The following is a 16,529-nucleotide window of genomic DNA, read 5'->3' on the forward strand; positions in this document are numbered from 1 at the left end:
CATTAAAAGCCACCTCTTTACTGTCACCACACAGCCTCAGTGTCCCAAAGGGTAGCCGCAGCCTGCGGCAGTTGGTGGTCACTTGGCGCTCGGAAATGGCCGCCTGCACTGCTCCAGCAGCTCTTCCAGGTGGTCAGCCCGCTTCATCGCGGCCTGCAACACCCGGTGCACCCTGGTCAGGCCAGGGCCACCCCACCCCACCCCTCAGGCAGACCAGCAGCGGGGACCCACCTGGTGCTGCTTCCGGAGACTGCTCACGGCCTCCTCCTTCTTTGCCAGGGCCATCTTCACCCTGCGGGGGAGCACACAGTGAGCTTCTGTGCAGGGTCCGAGCCAGACCCCCAGGCCTGCAGCTGAGTGCGTCAGGGTGGGTGGTGGGAGGTCTCCACCCCCGCCCCGCTCCCTCCAAAGAACAGGAGGGGCCATTGTCCAGCCCGGCCCATCCCAGTGCTGCTGACTGGGCACTGCGCCGCCTGGAGGGGCTGACAACAGGATCTGTGACCCCACAGCTGACCCCATGTGAAGCCACGCCCTTTGGGAAGGGCTCCCTGCTGAGAGGAGGCCAGGAAGCCCCCACCTCATGCCTGCTTCAAAGAGCACCCATGGAGCAGGGGCGAGAGGCCAGAGACCTAGGAAGGACTAAGGGATCGCTGGTGGGGAGGGGAGGAGAGGGGTCAGCCTATTCGCACAGCACCCACTCCACCCGGTCCCCAGGGGCCAAGGGCCAGGGAGCTCCTCTCTGGACACCCACAGGTGGGGCACCTGCCCTGGTTTGGGATGGCTTCCTCAAAGGCCCTGGGGCCAGCATCACACAGAGAGGACAACCGAGCCTCAAGCAGGGAGCCCCCGGCTGTGGCTGATGGACGCATTCCGCATCAGCGGGAAGGAGGGTGCGCAGCCATTCACCGTCCTTGGCCCAGCATCCTCTTTGGAGCCACAGGGTCCTGCCTGCCTTCCCCAGCCCTGTGCTCCTCAGGACCCCTGTCAACTCAGAAGCCTACCTCCTATGAACCTCCTCCAGCTCTGCTTGCTTCTCCCTCGTGAGCTGCTCCAGCTCCAGCCGCTGGCGGGCCCGCAGCTCAGCCAGCTCGGCCTTGATCTGCCGGTTCTCCTCCTCGGATGTCGCCAGACGGTCGGCGAACTCCTGGCGAAGGACCTGGGCGAGGCTGCTGCGCTCACCAGTCAGCTGCTCATTCACCTGGGGGACATGGGGGACGACAGGGACAGTGTGAGTGGATGGCAGGGGCTGGGGGCCAGGGGCCAGGGCTCGGGTGCCTGATCCGCCCACTCACCGCCTTCACGTCCGCCAGCTCCTTCTCCTTCTGTCGCACCAGGCCCTGCAGACGCACGTTCTCCCCTTCGGCCTCCCCGAGGCGCCCCTTCAGCTCCGCACACCTCTCCTGGAGCTTCCGCTCTGACTGCTCCAGCTCTGAGAGCTCCGCCTCGTACTTATCCCGGAGGCGCTTGACCCTGGCAGCGGGAGGAGCCGGGTCAGGGGCAGCCCTGTGGCCCATCTCCGGGTCTTGCTCCGGGCTTTGCTCCGGGCTTCTTGGATCCTCACCGGTTCTCCGCGGCCCGTTCGCTCTCCTCCCTGGCCTGCGTCATGTCGGCCTCCAGCCGGTGGATGACCAGCTCAATCTCCTTGTCCCGGCCTTTCCGGATCTCCTCCTTTAGCTCCTGTTCTCGGTTCAGCAACCATGCTTCCTGCAGGGGAGGCAGAAGGGGGCTGGGGGAGCTGGCTGAGGGTGGCAGAGGAGGCTGAGGACCTCACCTGTCCTCAGGGGTGAGGGCCATGCCTTGTCATCAGGACCCAGCATGGGACCCAGCAGGGGCCTGAGTGGGAACTGTCAGCACAGCCTAGTTCTTCTCCCACTCAGAGACCGTGTCTGCTGCCAAACTGATCCTGATAAAAGAAGGGACCTCATCTGGCTGCTGAGGGCAGGGTGGGCCACCCACACGGCCGGGGGCCCCCACCCGGGAATGAGAGCATCAATGGGGCAGCCTCTTGGAAAGCAACCTGGAAATCCCATCTAGCTGAACACACCATGCCCTCTGACTCAGCCAAGTCTGGGAACATACCCCACAGATACGAGGACCCCTCCGTGCGTGGCTGTGGGAAGCGGACAGGGTGGCCACTGGGCCACTACTCAGGCTTTGTCCCCTAGTTGATGGCTTGAGTGGCCCCTCTGTGCCTTTCTACCACCAAGAGAGCATGGTGCCACAGCCTATCTGGAGAATGGCATGAGAGGATAAGGAGAGATCTGCTCCCAAGTGGGCCCCTCACACTGGCTACAGGTCAGCCTGTCAACTTTCAAAACAGTCACCTGGGCGAGGGGAGGGTGAGGAACATCCACCACCATGCTCTGGGGTCTAATCTAGCCCCCCAGTCTCTCCCATGCCCAGCTAGAAGTTCACTCAACTATGGCCAGAATCACACTGCCAACCCCAGGCAGCCAGAACCCACACCCGCCCAAGGGGAGGCCACTGACGTAGGGCCTACAGGCCTGCTTTGAGGCTGGGCAGGAGGGGAGAGGGAAGGAAGCCCCCACCCTCTGTCCCGGCCTCACCCGCCTCCCACCTCCTTCTTGGCGGAGTTGGCTTCCCACATCTGTCTCTCCACCTCCAGCTGGTCCTTCAGGGCCTTCAGCTCCATCTGGGGACAGGCGACAGTGTGGCAGCAGCCTTGCCTGGCTGCTCCCCTCCCAGAGCTGGGTCTGCCAGGGCCTGGACGGGCCTGAGGTCAAGCTGAGGGTTTGTGGTGAGCTGGCCGGGGAGACCCCTAGTGTAAAACCAGGCTCAGCACAGTGCTTCAAGCAGCTGCTACCCTGGCAGGTGGGACGCAGGTACCAGCGGTTGCCCTCCTCCACCCATAGCGGGTGCTTTCCTGCTAGACAGGCCCAGAGGGATGCAGTGGGGCCGGGGGCGGGGCCTTGGCCGGGGGCGGGGCCTTGGCCGGGGGCGGGGCTGACCTGGTGCCGGCGCTCCTGCTCCTCTTTCCCCTTCTCAAATTCGGCCCTCAGGGCCCGGCCCCCCGCCGAGCTGCTCTCCTCTAGCTGCCGCCTCAGCTCATCCAGCTCTGCCCGCTGCCTGCAGGTGAGCAGGAGTCAGTCCTGGGAGGCTAGATGAGGCTGGGCAGGGCAGGGCTGGGCAGGGCTAGACCCCGCCCCGCAGTACCTGGAGGCCTGCTGACCCAGCCGCTCCTTCTCCTCCGCAACCTCGTTGTAGAGCCGCCGCCGCTGCTGCTGCAGAGCCCGCTGCTCCTGCTCCAGGTGCTGCTCGAAGCTGTGGACACAGGACTCATTGGCAGGGGTGGGGGGTGGGGCGGACACAGGAAGACCTCGCACCACAGGGACCCAGGGCAGGCGCAGCCAGGACAAGCTCAGAACCCAGCAGCGGCCCCCGCGCCGTCCATCCCAGCCGCCCCCCAGAGCGCATCCTAGGAACTGAACTGCCCGGTACAGCTACAGCTGTCCTGCCCCTTGGCGTCCTGCACTAAACACCTCCCCCACCCGATTTCTCTGACCCTGGAGGGAGGCCGCCAGGGAGCAGGTACTGTTCACTCCAGGAGTCTGTGCACACACCAGGCCTCGCTCCCCTACCCGTGTCCCCGGGACCCCCACCGCTGCTGGGCTCGCTCCCACTCCTGCCGGCCCAGCGCCTCCTTCTCCCGCTCCAGCTGCTCGCGGAGCTCCTCCGCCTGCCGTCCGTAGTGCTGCGCCGCGCGCTCCTCTGCCTGCAGCAGCTCTGTCGCATGCAGACCCTTGAGCTTCTTTACCTCCTGCTTGTGCTTTGCGATTAGCTTCTGGATCTCAGGCTCCAGGCCTGGGGGTTGGGGGGAGTACTGTGCTGCGGGACCTCTGTCCACCACTGCGCTGCAGGGGCCCTGCCCTGCACCTGCCTGAACTGTGGAGGACCCCTGACCTCTGCCCACTGGGACACCAGGGCTGCAGACCAGCCAGGAGACCCCCTCCAGGGGCTCTAGCCTGAAGCACAGCTGAGCCCACCAGTGCCCAGAGCACCACTCCCTGCCTGCCGCACTGAGGCTCCCCCCTTGGTGCTCTGGCCTGCAGAGTCTCCCTGGAAGAAGGGGTCACTGAAGAGGAGGGTGTCCTGGGCAGGAGGGCCACGCGTGGGCAGGCACAGTTGGGGCTGTCCCACCAGTCCTTAGAGGGTCCGTGAGTGGGAGCTGAGCAGCCATGCTGCTGGCAGCCACCCTCCCCTGACCAAGACCTCCCCCCACCCCACCCCACTCACTCCCCTGGGGGCTGGAGGAGGCAAGAAGACCCATCAAAGGGAGCCCGGGCCCCCAACCTGGACGGGGCCCTGTGTCAGGACACTGGTCTGTGGCCAAGCTCGTGTGCCGCCAGCCTCGAACCAGTGGGGCCCACCCCTGGGTCTCACTGCTTCCTAGGAAGTCTCTATGCCACACGTGCGACTGGAACTACTGTCCTTACTCGAGACCCCCATGACTGTCCTGCCCACGTGGTGGCTCCCAGCACGACGGCCCCTACCTTTGACCGTGATCTCCTTGATCTTCCGGGTTTTCTCATTGATCCACTTCTCTCTGCGGACTTTCTCCGTGGCGCTCATGAGTTCTTTGAGTTTCTTAATCTCCTATCAACAAGGAAACAGGAGTCAACAGAGGAGCTCTAAAGCAGCGGGAGGATGCAAAGACACCCTGCTCCCGGCTGCCCCATGGGTCTCAGGAGGCAGCCTTTCAACAGTGACCATGGACAAAGCAGGAGGCGCCAGGGACTGCGGTCCTTGTCTGATGAAAGCTGGGAGGAGTCAGTGGGGTCCCTCTGACCAGGGACCAGCGCTGTAGTAGGTCTCCGGTCACCTCCTCTGAACTACACTTCCTTATCTGTGACACAGGAGGAGTCTCCAAAGTCCCTTGGCCCCCACCCCAGGGTCGGCCACTTGCCAAGCTTTAGGGAAGCAGCTCGGAGGCTGAGGAATGAGGCGCCGGGGGCCACCTGTCCTGGGGTCCCTCCCACAGGGCCTCCAGGCCGGGGCCAGGCGGTGGGAGGGCAAAGGGGCTCACCAGCTCATGCTGCTCCTGCAGCTGGGCCTCCCTGTCCTTGCGCCTCTGGTCTCCCAGCTTCAGCTCGGACACTAGGGCCTCGCACTTCTCACCCAGAGCCTTCTTGTCTTCGATCAGCTGCAAGCAGGGGTGGAGGTGAGGCTGCTGCCCTGTGAGGCCAGAAGGCCCAGCCTCCCCTCACCCAGGAGCTCCGCACACCAAATCCTGAGCCTTGCTTCGCCCCCTGATCTGAGGGAGGATCCTGGGTCCTGGGGAGCACACACGTGGACAAGGGTGACAGCTGCCCAGGCGTCGATCCCCCTGGGACCTGGCTGGTGTCAGCAGCACTCAGACAGTGACGGTGCCTTGGCTACAAGGCCCTGACTATGGCCACACCAGGAGCTTCCTGGAACAGGGGTCATTCTGTCAACCCCATCACCTGGCCTGTGGAGAAGGGCCTGCCCACTGCCTGCCAAGGTGTCTCGACAAAGCCCCCAGGACAGCCTCATCGAGGACTCCAGGCAGACCCCTGATTTGCAGACACCTATGGCCGCCAAGCAGAGTGTAGCTAGTGGTCACCGGAGGCCCCTCAGTTCCTCTGGGCTCTGTCCTCTCTCCACAGACCCCTCACACAGAGTTTTCCTCAGAAAAGGACCTGACGGGAGCTCAGCTGAGCACAGGGTGGGTGTGCAGCTTCCACCACCCTGTTAGGGGAGCTCTGGCTGCCCCGCCAGCCCCAGCAGACCAGGGGTGGCCTCCCCAGGAGAGTCCAAATGCGCAGGAAAGTTCAGAGTCTGTCTTGCTGGGTGTGTCCTCAGGCCCCCAGAGGACCAACTGGTCCTGGGTGACCCCACAGGGCTGGACCCCACCTTGGACGTTCTCTGCCCACCCGCTCCTGCTGCCTGCCCACCCTGCTGGGTCGAGGAGCGTGGCCATGGGTCAGGGGAGGGTTATGGCCGTGGGGAGCACCATTGAGGGGGGTTGGGGGACAGCACTGTGGGGCTGGTGTGTGTAGGACCAGCCCTGGTCTCCATAGAGAGAGCTGCTATCTGTTTCTACAGAGGGAGAAGAAGGCCCACAGGGGAGGCCTGTGGGTCCAGAAACTTCCACCAAGCCTGAGCTGGTCTGGAACCCAGTCCCATCCTCCTCCTGACCGCCTTGCCGAGCCCTGCCTGCCAGGCAGCGCCACCTGGTCGATGAAGGACAGATGCCGCTGTATGGTGGCCTCGTAGTGCTCCTTCTGCTGCCGCAGCTGCCGGCCCAGCTCCCTCTCTGTCTCTTTGACCCGCCGGAAAGTGAGGTCTCGCTGTTGAGCCTGTAGCGGGTGCGGGAGAAGCGACGGAGACGAGGCCCTCAAGGGTCAGGCCAGGGGCTTGCTCCGGCTGGGGCCCCGGGGACAGACACAGTGCCGATGGGGACGTTACCAGCGCCCTCTGCAGCAGCACCATCGCCTGCTTCTTCTCCTCCACCTCCAGCTGTAGTCGCATTACTGATGTGCTGACCTCGGATGCAGGCTCCGGGCGCCCCAGCCCCTCCTCCGGCATGGGCCCCTGCGAACGTGGCTGTGTCAGCAGGCCATGGTCGCCTGCTGATGACCTGCTGTCCCCCCTGAGACCCCTTCCACACCTGAGGGGCTGAGGCCGGCCGGCTCTGCCCAGACTTCTCCATCTCATCCAGGAAGTTCATGATGCTCTGCAGCTTGGCCTCTGAAAGCAGGGTCCCATCCTCAGGGGGGCCAGTGGCTGCACTCAGCTTCCCAAATTTCTCCAGGTTGTCCGCTGTCAGGGAGCTGGCATCATCCTCCTGCGTGGGAGGGGTGCAGTGTTAGGGGCTGTTGGGACAGTTGAGGACTCTGGGTCGGCCTTCCAGAAGCTGCTCAGGGTCCCCTGGGGTAGAGGAAGGCCTGGTCTGGAGGGAGAGCCTCTCAAGCTCCCTAGACCCTGGCAGGGGGTACAACTGGCAGAGAGGCAGTACCCACCCCACCTCCACCCCTGGGTTCTTCTGAGGGTCCTAACCCTTAGTGAGCCCTGGGATAACGGGAGATTCAACCAGGTCCCATCTGGCCCTCCTTAGGGCGCTAACTAGCGCAGAGAGGAGCCTGGTGGGCTTCTCTGGCCCCCAAAGCACCCCTGAGACCTGAATGGGCAGTGCCAGGGCCCATGGTCACCTCATCGGTCCAGGCATATTTGTCCTTGTGGTAGGTCCGGGGGCAGGGCAGCGGTTCAGGTTCCTGCTCCAGCAGCTTCAGCGTGTCCAGCAGCTCGTCCAGGGTTGCCTTTGACTTGGCCCTGCTCCCAGCTGGGCCCATGCCCTCCAGGCCCTCACTAGGCACATCCTGGAGGCTGGCATCCTGCAGTAGATGGGCCATTAGAGGCAGAGACCACCAGAGAACAGAAGGGTGAAGCTTTCTCCACATGAGCATGTGCCTGCCCAGCCACGTGGACTAAACTCGACCCGACCCGACCCACCCCCCTGCCCCCCAACCCACCTCCAGGAAGACAAAAAGGGTGGCTTGGTGGGAGGGGTCTCTAGAGGCTGGAGACTTTGGCGAATGCCTAACCTGAGCTTCCAGCTCTTTTCTATGGGCCTGTAGAGGTGCCACCCCAGGATCCATGAATACCCAGAGAGATTCCAGAGCAACCATTGAGACCTCAGCCTTCCGCTGGATCGACAAGACCCATCCTGGGTGGCCTTTCCTGGTGTGAGTGACCCCACAGCCAGGGAGGGGCAGTGAAGGGGTGAAAAATTCCAACCACCCCGGCACCGATGCACCCCAGAGCCGAAGGCAGGCAGGCAGGGTGGAAAGGGCTGTGCCGAGACCTGAGGCTTGTCCTCTGAGAGCTGCCGGGGCTCTGGGGATGAGCCGAGGGCAGGCTGGCCGGCATCCTCCAAGCTTGCAGTGTGGAAGCTGGCCCCTGCACAACAGAACACAGCGTCAGCCCACCAGGGGGCTGCAGACGTGGAGGAGCCCTTGGGAAGAAGCCAGGCAAAGGGGAGGCAGGCCTGGGACAGCACATGCCATGGCGGACCTCAGGAAGCAGTGGGGACACTGGGAGCCCTGACCTTCTGGAGTGCGAGGTCATGGAGCTGGTGCAGCTGCTGCGAAAGAACCCTGTGTCCAGGCCCAGAGGAACTGGGACAGGAGTGGAGGAGCAGGGCCCGGTATCTGCTGATAGCAGCACTCCCATTCATGAGTGGGAGCTGCCAACAGAGCAGTGGCAGAGGGTGCCAGGGGACGTTGGCAGAGGCTGCACCTTCTTAGCCAGGAGCCTCCCTGAGGGAGAGGGATGGGGAGGGATGCGGAGGTCTAGGCAGGGGGCATCTGCTTTTAGGGATAACTCCAGGGGAGTCACCATATCGGGGTGCCTGCACACAGAGCCGGAGGCAGTGGTGGGTGGACGGCAGGGTAGCCTCTGGCCTCTCAGCCCTGCTCACCAGTGTTATTGGCCTTGTGGGTCTGCTGAGAGATGCTCCCTGGCCTCATGGCTGGCTCCTGGGTGGGCTGGGGCTTCTCCATCTCCCCCATCCCCTTCAGCGGCCCAAGGTCAGCGTTCCCTGATTTCTGGGCTCGCTTCTGTTGCAGTTCCTGTCATGGGGAGCCCCTGTGAGTAGCTGGGGCCAGGGGAAAGGGCCGCCCCTCATCCTCCCCGAGTCACACTGCCCAAGGCCCTGTGCCCAGGGTCTCGGGGAAGGGGGCAGTAGGGCCCCCAGGAACACAAGTGGTCTTGGCACAGAGGGTGCTCCCTCAGTGCCAGGCTCCCCACGCGGCTCAGGCCACCCCCTCACTTGGATGGCTGCCCTCCGGGCCTGGCGCGCCTTCTCCTCCCGGGCCTTCCTCCTGGCTGCCTCCTTCTGTTGGTGTTGGTCCAGGAGGGTCCCCTCTCCCAGCCGCTGCCGCTGCCCCTGCAGAAGCCAAGCCACAGTCGGTTTGACTGGAGAGACGGGGTAGCCCCATCCTGCCATTTCTCTGCCCCACAGAGGACAAGCCCCCCTCTCTCAGGTAGTCAGCGGCTCCTGCAGATGGGAAGTGTCTTTGCCTCTCAGCCAGAAACCCATCCCACATTTCAGCAGGGGTGATCCCGCACCCAGGTCCTGTGACCGAGCAATTCGGGAGGGAGGAAGCTGACCCCCTAGATGAAGTGGACTCATGGGGCAATTCTAGGTTCAAGCCTACTGGTCAGAAATCCTGCCGTGCACAGTGGGAGCCCTGGGATTCACACCCACCCCTTGGTTGGCTCGAACACCCACACTGACCTCTCGCTTGGATGCCAGCAGGCGCTCCAGGCGGGCGGCTCCGGCTCGGCGCAGCTGCACCTGGTGTCGATACCAGCGCTGGATGGTGACAGCGGCCTGGTTTACCTGGTGGATGAACCTGCCAGAGAGGGGGGTCAGGGTGGAGGCGGCTGAGGGACAGCCTCCCTCCCTGGGTCTCCAGGAGGCCCGGCGGGCAGAGAAGCGGCAGTACACGCGGCCCTTCTTCAAGTGCCAGCAGTACCCAGGGAAATGGAAAAGCTTATCCCCAGACTACTTATGATCAATAGAAACCGAAAGGAACCCAGTGGCCCACCACCACCTGTGGGCTAACACTGTGTGCTCCTGACGGTGCACCGCTCAGAGACAAAGAGCAACAAGTCAGAGGCCCTACAGGCTGAGCACAGGGGCCACAGGCCAGGGCTCCAGGCACGGCCCACCAGGGAAAGCAAACTAGAGGGCACAGGCTGGTATGGCCAGGATCTTGGCCAGGAGGGGCTGGGTGAGGGGCACGTGAGGGGATCCCGGGGTAGAGGGTGATGTTGTTCCGACCACACACGCATTGAATTCATAAACCTGTGCCCTAAGAGGGGCATCCTGTTGCGTGTATATTTTACTCAGTAAGACAGATTAAACCCAAAGCCTTCATCTGGGCTCTCGGGACCCCTTGTTGATTCACTTGGCAAAGGTGCTAATGGACCATACAGGATGTGAGTGGTCACTGGCCATGGGACATGCACCCAGAGGGGTGTCCCAGTGGGGACACCTGGGCCTTGCCCAGCTCCTCCCGCTCGCCCATTTCCAGGGCCCGGTTCTGAGCTCTGTTGGGACAGCTGTGATGACTGCTCAGCCAGGTGAGGCTCTCAGAGCCCAGGCTCTGATCACTACATGGTTCTTGACCAAGCACGTCACAGACCTGCAGCCACAGCAGAAGATCCCACCATGCCCACACCCCGCCCTCCCCCGGGGCGGCCAGATTCCAGGGGCAGCCCCATCAGTGTTCTGACCTTTGCAGTTTTATATCTTCCTTCTGTTTAATGTTTTTTTACTTAGCAGTTTACTGAAGTGATTACATACTTATAAAACTTACCCATTTGGAATATACCATTCAATGATTTTTAGTAAATTTAGAGAGCTGTATGACCACCAGCATGATCCAGTTCTAGAATGTTTCCACTGATCCTAAAAGACCCGCTCTGCACTCCTCTGGCCCCAGCCAGCTACTGCTCTACTTTCTGATTCTGTAGATTTGCTTTTTTTGATGCTTTGTATAAAGAGAACTATACAATGTGTGGCCTTTTCAGCCTGCATCATCTTAAAACAATTCTTAAGTGGAGATTTCTCTCCCTGGCACCGCAGGCCTCCTCCCAGCCCTGGGGGTGGTCACCTCTCAGCCTCTTCCTCGGTCACTTCCTTCCGTCTGAGCAGGCCGGTGGTACTCCCCGAGTTATTCTGGACCACGTGGTTGCTGCGGGTCTCATTCTTCTGTGGCTTTCCGAGGCTGCTGCCCTCGCCCTCGTCCGTGGCTGCCTTGATGATGTTGCTGACCAGGAGGGTGGAGAAAGATTCATGGCCGCCTAACACGGCCCCCTCTCCTGGCTCCCAGGGGATGGCTCTGTTTGTGGCTTGGAGAGCCGCCTTAACCTTGTCCCAGGGCCTGAGGACTCTAGGAGCCGGTAAGGTCCTGTTCTGACATGCTGGTCATCCTCAGGGTCACCTATTCCCCCACCAGTGCCCATCTGGTGGCACCCAGGGTTAAAGGGCTCCACACTTAAAACAGCAGGATCCCAGAGCTGGACAGTGACTCGACACCCATAGGCCGTCCCTGACCTGAGCATGCTAGGCACTGGACATGTGGGTGAGGGACTAGGGGTGGGGCTGCTCTGCTCAGCCTGCTCAAGGTCCCCCTTGGCTATGGTCTCAGATGGGGACTGGAAATTTGGGGGGCAGCTGTGGTTTCCTCAGTGGAACCCCAAATCAAGATGAGCCTGGGCTTGCCTATGCAGCCCAGGTCATGCACTGTGGGAGGCTGCAGCCAGGGCCTTACTTGAGGGAGGGAGCCGTGTGGTTGGAGCTCTTGGGGGGCGGCGGCACCTTTTCTGAGGGGGTGTAGTGGTTGTGCACCATGGTGGTGACGCAGTTGCCCATGGCACCCTTATTGCTCCTGCCGGTAGAGATGGGGGTGGGAGTGGCTTCAGGCTCTGGGAAGGACCCCCGATTCACGTAGTTGGTGCCAGGGTTCACTGTGGCACTGTCCCAGTGTCCTGCCGGGCCCCCTCCATGACCACCATGCCCGAAGGTGGGGCCCTTCTCAGGACCCAGGGAAGCTCCATCAGGGTGTTTGGCCAAGAGGAACCCAAGCTGTGAGGATGCAGCCAACGCACCGGTTGTTGGCGGTGAAGCTGGGGGCCAGAGGCACCATGCACTCTCTCCTCCTCGGGCCCACTGGCACGTTGAGGGCTCCAGGACTCTGGGCGTCGGATGGCAAGGTAAAGGCCCTGGGCCGGTCGTCCTGCCAGTGCACACAGGCGACAGTCCATCACCCCGCTGCACATGCCTCTGACGTGGGGCCCCTGTCGTGGCCCCACCGCTTCACCCACACATGGGGAGCTGTAAGATGACCTGGGGCTGGGACGGTCTTTGCTCCTCCTCACATTGACCACTGTGGTCAAAGCTGGCTAACTAACACTGATGCCTCCTGCCCCCCACCAGCCCGTCCTGCAGGGCAGTGAGAACCAAGTCGGAACCAGGAGTCAGCCCCAGTGAAACAGCCTGATGGCCTGTCGACTCAGCTCAGCTGCAGCCTCACCAGCACATTCCACGTGGCTCCCTTCTCACTGGAGGCTTTGCTCAGACTGGCTGGCCTTTTTCTCCCACTGGGGCTGCCCTCGAAGACAGTCAGGAAGTCTGGGGGCTCTGCCGGCCTGAGTCACAGAGAGGATGGCAAGCAAGGTCAGTCACAGGGCGTGGGGAGCCCGGCTTCAGGAATCCAGATGGGAACTCATCTTACAAGGGGACCGGAGGGGCCAGGTCACTGATGGGGTCTCCTACTCCCAAACTTGCGGCATGAAATAACACTTCTCAGCCCCGCTCTGACAACCACACCTGGAAGAGACGCTCGCACCCTGTTCTGTGGCCACCGTGACAGCGCCAGGGAAAGTGCAACAAAGACAAGGGAGAAGGGGCAGGCTGGGTGGGAGGGGGCTTGTGGGCGGTGGGCAGCCTTGAGGTTCACATCTCTGCATAGGAAATGACAGGCCAAGACTCATCCTGGCTGCCTTGCCCCGCGCTGGCCCCCCTGTTTAGCCGGCGCTCATGCCAGTGAGGCTGGGAGAAGGACTGACCGAGGCAGGAGAGCAGGACGGGAGTACCTGGGGGGGTCAGAGGTTACCTGAGGGGGCTGGGCCATGCCTGCTTGGCTTGTGGCTGGTTGACCTGTGTGGCGCTGTTAGATCTGCGAAGGTTGTTGATGGCCCGGGAGCCTCCGAGCCCTGGGTTCTCCTGCAAAAAGGAGGGAAGCAACTGACCGTGTGGCTGAGGTTTCAGACCCTTGCGAGTCCACTCAGGGCCAGGCCAGGCTTGGACCCAGATTGAGTGAGAGGCTCTCCTGGGTCACATGTAGACAGGTGAACAAGGGGAGCAGGTGACAGGTGGGCGGGGGAACACCTTGGGGGCCCTGGGTTTGCCTGGCTGAGGCAGGGCAGATCCCCAGCCTCTCACATGAAATGGGAGCACCTCACCCCTGGCAGGTGGAAGGTCCAAGGGGAGGCATGTGACTCCTGCCCAGGCACCACAGCAAAGGCTACCATCCTCCTCATCACCTTCTCACCAGTGAGCCTGGCCGTTCACTCCCCATGGCAGCTCTCATCCCAGAGTTCCTATTGCTGTCCAGCTGCCCACCTGCCGCCTACTGCCTGCCCTGCACAGTATCTCCAAGGCCACCAGGAGCCCCTCCTTCCCCACACATCAACCTCATTTACAGAGGAATCACACAAATCCAAGTGTTGCTGGAACAGGAGGGATGGAGGGCTTGGTGCTGACACGATCTAGGCTCTGTGTGGGGCCAGGTGACCCTAGCAGTGACCTATTGGTGAGTCAGCTCCCTAGTCTATCAGCCAGAGTCCTTCCTGCCCCCGGATAGCCCCAGGGATGAATGGGATAATGGACATGAAGGTGCCTGCTGAGGTGTGCATCTCAGACGCCAGGAGTCGGACGCCATCCCAAGACAGGGGTCCCTGAATAGCCCCCAGACCTGACACCCAGCTCTGATACTCACCAGCATCTTCCTCCTTGGCTCACTACCCGTGACCACGGAGATGGAGCGGGTGATGGGCTTGGTGGCGGAAGCACTATTGGGGCGCCGGTTCATGGGTGGAGGGAGGCCTGTCAGACTCAAGTCCACGCCTTCCAGGCTGCCCTCAGGGCCGCTGAGGGCCCTGGAGCCTTTCATGGTGGACAGGTGGCCCTGAGAAGAGGATAAGGGAGGTGAGCAGGTGTCCTCTGAGCGCCCAGGTTGTACGCACGCCCTCTCCACCTCAGCCGCAACGGCCCAGGGCTGAGGGTCCGAGTCTGCATGCCGCTCAGCTCCCCAGAGGCCTGCCATGCCCACCACCCTTGTTGCTCGGTGGCTATCTCCTTATCAGGAGCAGAAGCGAGTGGCAGAGCAGGAAGCTGAGCGTTAACAGCAAAAGGAGGTTTCCTGGGGTCAAGATGACCCTCCCTGGAAGGGCACTGCAGGGGGTGACCCTGGGCTGCTGAAAGTCATAGGTATGAGCCCTCATCCCATGACAGGTACTCTACCTGCCTAGGCCCCATATTCCTCATCTGTAAAATAGGCCTTCAAAAGTGCCTCCTCACAGGGTATCATGAGGTTCAGACAAGGCGGCCATGAGGCTGGCCTGTGGTGAGGACCCCACAGGTGATATTCAAACTGGCATTTGCTAAAGCCCCTAAACTTATCTGGCCACAGAACTCTCCCCCTGTCTCCTTAGAACCATCCAGAATACCCAAGAGCTCCTGGGAGGCAGCCTCTACTCTCGTGTCCAGGTTCCCCTCCTCCCCTCCTAGGGTGGCACTTCCACAGTGTATGTTGCTGGCCCTTCCCCATCCGACTGCTCAGCCCTGGGCCTCTTCCCTCCATCCTAGCGGACAGCCTCTGGCCTGGCATCAAGCACCATCTCTGCATGGCCAGTTCCCACAGGCATATCTCTCACCACCCCCTTATGCCCTAGTTCCCAGCTTGGCTGACCACGGAGTACATGGCACCTCAGACCCAAACAGACTCCTGACTGCCACCTCCAGCTGCCCCTCCCCAGTGGGTGTTTTCTGAAGCTGGCTCAGACCAAAGATTCAAGTCTCGTCCTGACCTCTTCCGCCTCTCACCTCTGCCCCTGCCCCCTCAGGCACCCGGCTGGTGCCCCTTTCCAGTCAGTCCCTTCCCTCCACAACCCCCGTCTGAGCCCCCATCTCTTCAAACTGAAAAACCATGGCAACCCCTCCTCTGGCCCTGCCTGACCAGCCTAGCCTCTCCCTACACAGCAGCCTCAGCTGATCTTTCTGAACTGGGTCTCAGATCAGGGTGGGAAGACACTCAGGCAGGAGGAATAAAGTCACCAGGCCTGGACTGAGAACAACACCCCTCAGACCTGACCCTGCTCTCTGTGACCTCCTCACTGCCTCCCTTTCCCTCCTTGATCTGCTTGAGCCTTCCCTGGGATGTCATGAGGCACCCCTGCCCTTCCCCCCCAACTCAGAGGACTGCCCGTCCCTGTCACTCCTCACTCCCTCATCCTGCTTCACTTGTCTCCCTTGGCCACCTGCCCACACAGGTTGGTCTGTGCACTGCCTGATGCCCTTGTAAGAATGTAAGGTCCACGAGGGTGGGGACCCTGCAACTCCAGGATCTGGCATGTGGCACGTGCTCAGGTAACCAGAGGGGATGAGCTGGCACCAGGAGGGACCAGAAAGGAATAAGCATAGCCCTCCATGGCATGGAGGACTCTGGTGGGCTAGCGGGCATACACCATCGTCACCCAGGGTCAGCACTGCAGTCTCCTTCAGCCCCAACACCCACAGCAGAGGCTTTGGTGCCTATTCTCCAGAGTGAAGGCAGAGGCTGTCCCTGCCACTCACTAAGGCCAGTGTCCTCGGGTATATGTTTCCGGTAGTGTGAGTGAAATTTAACACCCTCCTCTCCTCCAGGCACCAGCCACACCCAGCCTAACTGGGCCCACTGGAGGGGCTGGCACCTTTGAGCAGCAAGGAGTGTGGGGGGCTCTGGGATGGTAAACAAAGCCTCTCCATGGAACCCTCCAGACTAGACCTCATCTTGCATACAGAGGTGTCCCTCCCAGGATCTGAAGGTGGTGTCCAGAGCCTCCACCTGGACCTCTCAGGATGAGCTGTCCCAAAACCCAGGGAAGCTTCCCTGCAGGCAGCTCCCCATGTCCCTGGGGTTTGGCTCAAGGCAGGGAGTTCATCCTCCCAGGAAGGCGGTAGGAGCTCACGGAACCTGGGGCATGAGCCCCTCCTCACCTGTGTGGGGGCGCTGAGGGGCCCTTACCTGCACCTTCCCCCTCGTTTGGGTACCCTCAACTGCACGAGAACCCCCCTCATCTGCATGGACCCCTTCATCTGTGTGAGTGCCAGGCCCCCTCACCTGCGCTGGCTTCCCCGCCTAGGCGGGCCCAGGACCACCTCACCGGCGCGGGGACGCCCTCACCGGCACGAGCCCCCTCTCACTGGCACGAGGCCCACTCACCGGCACGTTCCACCTCATCTGCACAGCCCGGGATGCCCCTCCCTGCGCAGGCCAGCATCCCCTCATCTGCGTGGGCCAGCCCTTGTGCGCCGGTCCTGGAGATTCTTCACCTGCGGGGGCCACCCCAACTACACAGGGACCCTCTCACCTGCGTGAGTCGGGCCTGGAACTCGGGGCCTGTAGGACCGAACGGCGAGGGATGCGCGGGGCCCTCCAAGTGGAGACACGGGGAGCCTAGGCTTCGGGCCGACGACCTCGGGACCTCGCGCCCTCGCGCCCCCAGCCCCGGCGCCGACTAAGAGGCCCGGTGACAATGAAGCGGTCGGGCGAGCGGCGGCAGCTAGCAACCAAACAGCCTGGCACCTCCTCCGCGTCCGTCACGGAGGCCCGCCTTTCCTGCCCGCGCCCCTTCTGGATTGGCCCTTCGGCCGCCCACTCCGGACGTCCCGGGAGTTCATTGGGTGGCTCGGCTGTCCTTCGAGAAGTTCAACCGTG

The 16,529-nt window shown here is 62.3% G+C and overlaps 1 protein-coding gene across 4 annotated transcripts; it reads right to left on the reverse strand.

Annotated features, from left to right (window-relative positions):
- Positions 1 to 16,400, reverse strand: CEP131 (centrosomal protein 131). 4 transcript variants are annotated; one of them, XM_040244801.1, is made up of 26 exons: positions 16,183 to 16,400; positions 13,551 to 13,739; positions 12,666 to 12,775; positions 12,084 to 12,198; positions 11,659 to 11,786; positions 11,322 to 11,438; positions 10,662 to 10,817; positions 9,278 to 9,395; positions 8,810 to 8,926; positions 8,459 to 8,609; positions 7,844 to 7,938; positions 7,191 to 7,373; positions 6,650 to 6,826; positions 6,448 to 6,573; positions 6,213 to 6,338; positions 5,045 to 5,161; positions 4,512 to 4,614; positions 3,621 to 3,822; positions 3,175 to 3,282; positions 2,970 to 3,087; positions 2,579 to 2,653; positions 1,562 to 1,704; positions 1,293 to 1,470; positions 1,002 to 1,198; positions 232 to 292; positions 1 to 153 (listed from the first exon to the last, which is right to left on the reverse strand). In XM_040244801.1, exons 2-26 carry the CDS (start codon positions 13,722 to 13,724, stop codon positions 79 to 81), a joined length of 3,270 nt encoding a protein of 1,089 aa, XP_040100735.1. In that variant the 5' UTR covers positions 13,725 to 13,739; positions 16,183 to 16,400; the 3' UTR covers positions 1 to 78. The 4 variants fall into 4 exon arrangements, with proteins under 4 accessions (XP_040100735.1, XP_040100733.1, XP_040100731.1 ...); XM_040244799.1 differs by having other exon boundaries at positions 4,455 to 4,614; XM_040244797.1 differs by lacking the exon at positions 16,183 to 16,400 and adding an exon at positions 16,035 to 16,105 and having other exon boundaries at positions 4,455 to 4,614.
- Between the last annotated feature and the right edge of the window lie 129 nt (positions 16,401 to 16,529).

Source organism: Oryx dammah, unplaced genomic scaffold (assembly GCF_014754425.2).
Source record: "Oryx dammah isolate SB20612 unplaced genomic scaffold, SCBI_Odam_1.1 HiC_scaffold_8, whole genome shotgun sequence".
NCBI lineage: Eukaryota > Metazoa > Chordata > Mammalia > Artiodactyla > Bovidae > Oryx > Oryx dammah.